The 9,587-nt window shown below is 50.4% G+C and overlaps 1 protein-coding gene across 5 annotated transcripts in view; it reads left to right on the forward strand.

Moving 5' to 3' along the window:
* The window catches only part of SETD2 (SET domain containing 2, histone lysine methyltransferase), a 145,159-nt gene extending 137,170 nt beyond the window's left edge, over positions 1-7,989 (forward strand). For 3 of the 5 annotated variants that reach the window (XM_039524057.1, XM_039524059.1, XM_039524058.1), the window contains 4 exons: positions 4,066-4,137; positions 4,705-4,785; positions 6,150-6,251; positions 7,208-7,989. In XM_039524057.1, coding sequence (XP_039379991.1) covers positions 4,066-4,137; positions 4,705-4,785; positions 6,150-6,251; positions 7,208-7,369 — 417 coding nt within the window. In that variant the 3' untranslated portion in view covers positions 7,370-7,989. The remainder of the gene's footprint in view (positions 1-4,065; positions 4,138-4,704; positions 4,786-6,149; positions 6,252-7,207) is intronic. The other 2 variants (XM_039524060.1, XM_039524061.1) reach the window with 1 other exon arrangement.
* Positions 7,990-9,587: the final 1,598 nt, after the last annotated feature.

Raw genomic sequence — 9,587 nt, forward strand, 5'->3', positions numbered from 1 at the left:
AGCACAAGACCCTTTGAAACAGGGCAGTATTTCCCCTTGGAATCAAAGTGATGTTCATTATTAGTGTACTAGATCTGCCATTTATTACAGGCAGAGTGCTAGCTATTCCTAAAGTTCAGGTTGGCTAACATTGTTATAAGACCCTGTTTTCAGTTACTTATAACTTTGCCAACCTTTGTTTGGGATGAAGCTTTCAGTGCTATAGGCTGAATTGTTTTTGAAAGTTTCAGCTAAGATGTTTCAGCCACTTCTGAAAACGAGATAAGAGAAAATATGTTGTTGTTCTTCGAGTGCTTGCTCATGTCCATTCCATGTTAGGTGTGTGTGCTTGCCACATGCACCGCTGCCGGAAGCTTTTCCCTCAGTAGGATCCGTAGGGGACCGGCTTTGGCGCCCTCTGGAGTCGCATGCGCATGCACTGGTATAAGAGGTGCAGCCGGCTCCTCCTCCCTTCAGTTCCTTCTTAACTCCAGTAACGGTGCTGGAATGTTCTCTTGCCTTGGCAAGCAAATCTACCAGTGGGGGTCTCTACTCTGTTTAAGTGTACATAGTTGTCAGAAGTAGTTCTTGTAGTTCTTAGTTTTCTTAGAGTAGTTATAGAGCTAGGTTGGTTAGTCCCTTAAGGGACTTAGCCCAGGGATGGGGCATGCCTCTGTCCCTGGGCTTCGTTCATTGTGAACGCTGCAAGAAACCTATGCCCAGCAGCAATCCCTACCAGAGTTGCTTAAAGTGTCTGGGGGAAACCCACGTCTGCAACAAGTGTCGCATCTGTAAAAGCTTCCAGCCACGAACCAAGAAGGAACGGGACATAAGTTTAACAGCGTTCCTTATGAAGCCAGCCCATTTGGACTTGGTGCCAAGCACCAGCATCCATGCAAAGCGCACCATCGGCACTGACGTCTGCCCCGCACCGATCTCCATCCCCGGGGCCTGCTAAGAAGCAGAGAAGGCACACCGGGAGAGGGTGCTCCCCGATGCCCTGTAAGGGAAAGGGAGAAAAACAAAGACCTGCACAGGGCAGCTTGTCATTTCTGGAACTCAGCCAGGCACCAACATCGCTGTTCAGACTATCGAGCACCCTCTGGGACCCACCTGCCACCCTGGGCAGTAGTACTGGTCCCTGGCACCTGACGCCTTCCAGACGGCCAAAGGAATTTTGTCCCTGCTGGTGCTGCCGATGCCTCAAGAAGATATTGTTGTTCTTCGAGCGATTGCTCGTGTATTCCACAGTAGGTGCTTGTGCTCGCCACATGCACTGGTGCCGGAAGTTTTTCCCTTAGCAGTATCCATACTGGGGGAGCACCACTGCAACCCCTGGAATGGCGCCTCTATATCACGCTATAAGGGGAGCTGCGCGCTCCCCCCACCCTGAGTTCCTCCTTGCCGCCAGTGAAGGTGGTTGGAACTTCGTGCGTCAGCTCTGCTGCAGCCTTTCTAATCGACCTTAGTGGTACCATTTGCTAGAGTTAGTAGTTTTTCAGTTGTTAGAGTGGGCTCGGAGCATACCCCGTGCCCCAGGTTTCAAGTCGTGCGACTCCTGTCGCCGTTCCATGCCAAGGAGTGATCCACATGCTGAGTGTCTCCGCTGCTAGGGCGAAACTCACGTGAGTGAACGCTGCAAGATCTGCAGGTCATTCAAACCGCGGACTAAGAAGGAGAGGGGCATCAGGCTTCAAGCTCTCCTTATGGAATCGGCACTGGCCCCAACTCCAGCACGCCGAGCGGACTCGGTGCTCGGCACCGCGTCATCGGTGCGCAGTGAGGCCCCCTCCCCCCGTTGGCACCTTTCCCCTTCCAAGAAGCAGGGGAAGGGCTCCACCTTGCAGCGGTGCCAAGAGAAGGAAAGGGGAGAGGCTGGTCTTCTCCCATACTATGACCTCCCGCTTCCTAAGAGACCTTGACCATTTATTCCCTTACGCTAGACTCCCTGTGCCGCAATGGGACCTAAACCTAGTGGTGTCCCGCCTCATAGGGCCTCCCTTTGAGCCCTTGGCCACGTGTTCCTGGTCTCACCTCTCATGGAAGGTAGCCTTCCTTGTAGCGATCACTTTGGCCCGTCGTGTCTCTGAACTCGGAGCCCTGACCTCGGAACCCCCATATACGGTCTTCCACAGGGATAAAGTCCAGCTTCACCCACATCCGGCATTTCTCCTGAAGGTGGTGTCCGCCTTCCATATGGAACAGAACATCTTTCTTCCCATGCTCTGTCCTAAGCCCCATTCCTCCAACGAGGAACGCCACCTCCACAGGCTCAGTGTGCCTAGGGGGCTGGCTTTTTATCTGGATTGGACCAAGCCGTTCCGGAAATCCTCATGACTTTTTGTTGCCTCGGCCGAGTGTGTGAAGGGGCAACCAATCTCCACCCAGCGTCTTTCCCACTGGATCACCTTGTGCATACGTATGTGCTATGATCTGGCAGGGGTTCCCCCGCCACCGATCATCAGGGTGCATTCAATGAGGGCTTAGGCCTCATCGGCTGCCTACGTAGCTCATGTCCCTATCCAAGACATCTGTAGGGTGGCCATGTGGGCCTCAGCTCACACGTTTACTTCGCATTATGTGATCGTCTCCCAAACTAGGGATGACGCCAGGTTCGGCAGAGCAGTACTGCGTCCTGGGAACTCGTAACTCCTACCCACAGTCAACAGATACTGTGGAATACACATGAGCAAGCACTCGAAGAATAAAAGACAGTTACCTGTTCCATAACTGGCGTTCTTCGAGATGTGTTGCCCATGTCTATTCCACACCCCGCCCTCCTTACCCTCTGTCGGAGTTGTCCAGGAAGAAGGAACCGAGGGTGGGGGGAGCGCGCAGCTCCCCTTATAGCGTGCTATAGAGGCGCCACTCCAGGGGTCACAGCGGTGCTCCCCCAGTACGGGTACTGCTAGGGGAAAAACTTCTGGCACCGGTGCCTGTGGCGAGCACGCACACCTACTGTGGAATAGACATGAGCAACGCATCTCGAAGAATGCCAGTGACGGAACAGGTAACTGTCTTTTCTCTTGAGAGGGAATACAAACAGCAGATTTGGCCTCTGAAGTTATGAACCTCTGGAAAAATCCTGGTTTTCATGTGCTCTGCAGAGATTTCAATTTGGCAGTTAATGGTGTCTGCACTGAGCATGCCGGACTTGCTCTGGCTGCCGTGGCACTGGACGCCAGAACTGAAAGCAGCGTGCCTGTGCTCCTGTTGCTGGCGCTCAGGCAGCATGGAGGAGGAGGAGGAAACATCCTGACTCAAATGCAGAGGGAGACTAGAAGCAGCAGGTTGCAGAAGCCAGAGGGTGAGGAGAACAGGTTGGAATAGGAGCAGAGGCAGAGGACCTATGGGGGTGAGAGGCAAGCTAGGGACAAATGGCTGTGAAACTGACTGGCAAAGTGTCTCTCTCATCCCCCTGCCTGACCCACATAGAAGTTAACCACCTACTACTGCTACCAGTTATTCTGTTTGCTCAAATGGTAGAGGACTACGCTGCAGATCTAATGGCGTGAACCTTGCCAATGACTCGAGCTGGGGGTCAATATGGTTCCACGCAATAAACAGAAATTTTGTTTTATTTTGTTTTTCAATTAGGAAATTACAAAATTGTTAAAAACATTGAAGTTGCAAAGTCAAGCCCTTATGAGTCAGGAAATGCCAGAATTAAGGAAAAAATAGTATGTGATCATGTAATTAGACTGTACCATAATGTACATGCAAGGGGGCCAGATGAAGGTGGTCTGTGCCATGTTGATTCAGTCACCTTGTGCATATACGTTATGGTACCATTTTTAATTACATGGTCACGTACTCTCTTTTCCTTAATTCCTTCATTTACAGACTTTCAAATGCTTGACTCTGCAACCTTAATGTTCTCTTAGCTTTTGAGTGGTAATTATTTATATAGCACCCTAGAGAAAAGAGAAAATCAGTTTCCTGGCCTGAGGAGCTCATCTGCTGAGTTAGAGCACATCAGAACACGACATGGAGGAGGGGAAGCTGGGCAAATAAATGGGTAGGAGGAAATGAGCTATTTGCAAGGATCATCCATTTTATTACGATTTTGTGCTTTCTTGTTTTCAGTGTGGTCAGGCACGAGTGAGAGAACAACTAGCTCCGGAGCCGAGAATAGCGATGGAAAGTGAGCCAGCAGCAGTGAGTCTTGAGATCTCTGGAGAAGAGTAGGATGTTTATCGGCAGTGAATTGCAAGTGGGTGGAAGAAAAGAGCCTGAGGGCTTGTCTATGTGGCGGACTTACACCAGCAGAGCCGTACTGGAGTAAATAATGTGCTGTAGCTACGCCAGTCAATTTCCCTGTGTAGACAAGCCCTCTAAGAGGAGTGGCCAAGGCTTAGGGTAGAGTGCAAGGAGAGCTGAGGTGCAGGCTGATACAGAGCCTTGCAGATGAGCACAAGGAGTCTTAATGCAGAAACAGAGCAGGCTTGTAACTCTCAAAAGACACTCGGGCCCAGTCGTGTGCTCCAGGAATGATGAGTGACTTCTACGGTACGTGATAACCCTCCCTTGTCCTCGGAATTGTTACTCTTCAAAATTACTTGGAAGCGAGGCTGTTGGGCCAGCCCCACATTCTTGTCATGTCAGCGGTGGGAATGGGGAAATGTCTCTCGTGTTGCAGCAGCATGGGACCAGCTTGGTTTGGTTTGTATTTTGTGTTTATAAATCAGAAAGTGACAGTTCGATTTTTTTTTTTCTCCTGCACAGTCTTCCAAAAAACCCAAAACAGCAGAAGCCGACACTTCGAGTGAGCTGGCTAAGAAGAGCAAAGAAGTGTTCAGGAAAGAGGTAAGGGTTTTGAGACAGGCTTTCTAGAGCGGGGGGCTGCAGGGCAGCAGACTGTCCTGTCCTTTGTGGAAGAGCTGAGTCTGAGTCTTTACTTGGGCTCGTAATTCAATAATCCCTTAGACCAGCTACTATACATGCAGTCTTGGAGCCTTAAGAGTCCCCTGAGGGAAATGCTGAGGAAGCTCACAGTGACTTAAATGGGATAGGATTTCACCGCAGTGTCTCTCTCAGGAAGGGAGGGTCGCTTTATAGCACCTCAGTGGAATTCACCCTTCAGGGCAGGCAGAGTGAAGGACCCAGGACAGTAGAACACACCCTGCTTAAGGTTCTTCTTGGGGCATAAAGGAGGCTCAGAGCTGTGGGAAGGGGAGTCTCATGAGATGGCCTCGCTGCAGCTGAGCAGGAGCAGAGGAGCCGTTTCCCATGCAGTATGGTTAGGTAGGCCGCACTCTGGAAGTGACTGTGTCATGATCAAATGAGACTCCCCTGTCTGCAGGCTGAATACCTGTCAATAACCCTGAGTTACCGTCTTAAAGGAAAAACCCAGTGCCCATCCTGCAGGACAGGTGGGATGTAAAGTCTCCAGGACTGTAGATACTCATAACCCTGCAGGTCGCATACAGAGGGCCCATCCTGACCACCTTATTCAGCCTGAACTCTTACGGAAGTAAAGGGAGCTTTGCCTGGGGAAGGAGTCCAGGATTGGGTCCATGGTTACATTTCCGTGTAATAACATGAGTTGGTTACTTTTCAAAAGCTAGCTCACTGTTCTAGCTGGGCTTCTGCGTGTGCTTATCGTGCGTGGAGCAGGCGTGTTGAGAGAGGAATAGCTACAAGAAGAAAATATAGGTGGCCCTAGGGAAATTGTGTAACAATTACTCAGCAAGAGAGTCTGTAACCCACTGCTGTTGGTGTGGGGTAGGCCTCCTTCTGTGCCCGCATGCAGAGGATATGAGGAGTTACAGAGCCATAGCTCTTTCCCTTGAGCTATAGGCTTTTAGCTGTGAAGGTCCCTGGTCCATCCACCCAGTCTGTCAGCCAAAGATGGCAACTGCCACAAACCTACAACGTGACTGAACACACTGAAACTTGGTCTTTTCTTAGTCGCTGCTGGTGTGAGTGGGAGGTGGGTTCTGTCCCTTAGTCTCCACCAAGAAGCTTTAACTTTAACACTAGCTTGGAGCTCTATTGACAGTTGCCTTTAAATTCACTATTGTGAAAGCACAAATGTCGTGTGGGAGGAGGTTTGGAGGGATGGGTTTTACCCCTTCCGGCAAATGTTCCTGGGCACAGAACTGTCGGTAGCTAATCCGCAATGGCATGAAGCGCTCCCATTTACCAATGTGTCTCCTTCCCATCTCCAGATGTCTCAGTTCATCGTGCAGTGCCTGAACCCCTACCGCAAACCTGACTGCAAAGTAGGAAGGATAACCACAACAGAAGACTTCAAACACTTAGCACGCAAGGTATCTTGGCTTTATTACAGCATCTGTGCACGCGGGGTTAAAACAAACACAGGAATGGTTTTCCACTCAGGAACCCCAGAGAAGCTGTCGTTCTTGGCGCTGTGCTTGGAAGGCCCAACGTGTTCTGGGGGAGCTAATGCAGAGGAGATGGATGTGGTTTTCAAACAACCCTTGGGGCTTAACCTCCCTGCACCCTCTGGGCCTTCTCTGCTCCTAGGGGGCTGGATCACAAATTCTAGCTTCACTCACACCTGCACCCAGTCCACAGGCATGTGACAAGCAAACATGCTGGTGGAAAGGGATGCTTCCCTTCAGTCACTTCCTATGTTGCCAAAGCACCGTGGTGCACTGTGAGCAGCATGCCACACCTGAAGACAGCATCTAGTCTGCAAGCCTGTCTGACAGTGGCCAGCAGTGCCAGCTGCTTGAGGAAGGAGAAAACGCTCTTTTGGTCAGTGGTCTGACAACTTTCCAGTAGGGGAAGTTTCTTCCTAGCTCCCCTCAGTGGCTCAGTTGGCTCTGGGGCAGCGAGGGGTTTTTGTTCTGTCTAATGTAATTGCAGATGTTATCCCTACCCATATTCATATGTAATCCTTTTGGAATCCCACTATGCTATTGGATTCACTTATATTTAGTGGCAATGAGTTCCACGGGTGAATTATTCATTGTGTAAGAGAGGATTTCTTTCTAGCTTAAACTTTTGCAGCCTTTCAATTTCACTGGATTTTCCCTTGTTCTTTTATGATGAGGAGGGTAGATCTGAGCAATATTTCCGGAGTGCCAGCTCATTCCATTACCCCATTAGATAGCAGAATAGCTTGTCCAAAAATCCCTGCTTCCACCCATAGGAAAGTCCCCCTTTCCATTTGAGCCGTCCCCACACATGAAATCCTTCCAGGTGCCTTCCAGCTTCCTGGATCAATGAATAACCTTTGCATTTCTTGCTTCCTTTCCAGCTGACTCATGGTGTGATGAACAAGGAGCTGAAATACTGCAAGAACCCGGAGGATCTGGAGTGCAACGAGAATGTGAAGCACAAAACTAAGGAGTACATTAAGAAATACATGCAGAAGTTTGGGGCGGTTTACAAGCCCAAAGAGGACACGGACTTAGAATAACCACCTCTAATCTTTGGAAGGAGCGATCCATCCTCTTTGGACCTGATGAGAAGGAATCCTCCCCGCTAACCTCGGAGGCTGTTGGCTTGGACGGGACTCTCAGTTCTGACCCGACCCTGCCTATTCTTTGACAGAAATGTCCCTGTTTCTGTATGAAATGAAGCAGTTGCCCGCTGTTTGGGAGTGAGGAGGGCGACGCGGAGTGGAGACAGCTCCTTCCATCCTCTTCCTCTTCGCAGGCAAACCCGGGTCTCAAATCTGGCGGTGCTGTTTGGCGCACTGACCCATGCGCACATCTTGTGTCCCCGAGATCTGTATTATATTTTAACGTATATGTGAATATATTGAGAATTTTTTTTTTGCTTTTAGCCCGACACGTGCTGATATCACGGGAACACTTTGTAAGGATAGTTTTGTTTTTGGTTTTTTTTGTTCTCCTGCAAGGTTAATCTGTTATCATGTAAATATTCAGGAACAGGCAGCCTCTGGGTTTCTGGCAGGCCTCGTGCTATGTTGATAAGATTGATTTTACTGCTTAAATCATTTTACTTTATCCAATTTTTACTGAACTTTTTATGTAAAAAAAATTTAAAAAAATAAAATGAAATGAAATGAAAGAACGTCCTTGGCCTGCAAGTCGCTTGTGAGCCAAGCAAGGGGAATGGCAAAAGCTCTCTCAGTCCTTCTGAACGTAACTAGACAGCGGCGGGACTGATGACAGACACCACTACCGGGACTTCAGCTTCTCTCGGTAACTGGTGTCGTCCTCCGTGTCCAAGAGAGGACAAAATGATTACTGTGGAGCGCTCCCAGCAGAGATCCCGGCCCCACTGTGCTAGGCTCTGTCTAGTGACAGGCAGTCCCCGCCCCAAAGAGCTTACAGTGGAAACAGACAGAATGGGAGGGGCACAGGGCGCTGCTGTGCCTTGCGGCTGGTCAGCGTGGAGCCAGGAACAGAACACAGCTCTCCTGAGCCCTAGTCGGGTGCCTTACTCACTAGACCCCCTGGCACAAAAGCAGAGTTAGGAGAAGGCAAGTTTTTTCATGATCGTCATGGCGAGGGGGAGTGGATTTTGTGCTTGGGGTAGTCTCTTTTCATGACTGTTGTGTGGCAAGGAGCTTCACACTTCCCATTGACTACAAAGGGATTTCTCCGGTGGCACCGGTATCTGCCAGTGCAGGAGTCCCCGCAGGACTGGAGCCCACGGCTTTTGAATGGCCGGCAACAATTGCACTGAAATGGTCGTACGCTTTCTCAGCCAGCATATTTCAGTGGCAGTGTGGAAATCCCCCGAGAGCTACTTGCTTCCCCGTAAGTAAGGCTGAAAGAGGATATAGATTTCATACCAGTTAACAACACTTAGCACTTCTCATCCAAGGATCCCAGAGTGTTTACAAGCAAGCAGGGGCTCATCGTCTGTTTTGCATGTGGGGAAACTGAGGCAGAGTAACTGACTTTCCATAGTCTCATGGTGACTTGGTGGCAGAACCAGGAAATAGAACGCAGGCCTCCTGACATCCTTGCCAGTGCCCTCTCCCTCAGACCACACCGCCTCTCCCGATCTTGTCGTCCTTAGACAGCCACCTAGTCATTGCCTTGGAGTGGAATCCTGGGCCTTGCACGGACTGCAGCATTGAGCCAAGTAGCCTCGTTTTCATATTCTAGATTTCCCACTGTTTGCAGGGGCGGGGAGGACTGCTGCAATCTAGCGAGTGAGGGACCCCGTGACCCAAAACAACTGCCGCACATCTGTCCTTACACTCCAGGGGAAGGGGAGAGGCTGGATACAAACGTAGAATCCAAAGCCCATACGCTGCCCCCTCAGTAGTGCCCCCGAGCCTGGAATACTGCACCTCTGTCTGGCAATCAGGAGCCCAGGCCAGTGCTGACAAATCAGAGGGAGTTTAGTCAAAGGCAACGAATAGGATCAGAACGCCGAGGGGTGGATTTCTGAGGGACAGCAGCGCATGTGGGTAGCTGTGTAAGCTGGGACCACAACACTGGCCAGGATGTAGAGGCCAAGGAAGGAGCCGGAATCGTTTGGGGAGGCAGAAGTGGGTGGAATGGGATGATTTGGGTTCTGCAGCAGGGAGAACGAGTTACTCACTGAGCTGTATGAGGCTGGACCCGCCAGCCGTGGGAAGGAGTAGAAGGCTACCGCTCGGGAGTGCTGGACACTAGAAAACATCCCATAGGGAAGAATTCTGCGTTTACAGA

This window comes from Mauremys reevesii, linkage group 2, assembly GCF_016161935.1.
Source record: "Mauremys reevesii isolate NIE-2019 linkage group 2, ASM1616193v1, whole genome shotgun sequence".
Lineage (NCBI taxonomy): Eukaryota > Metazoa > Chordata > Testudines > Geoemydidae > Mauremys > Mauremys reevesii.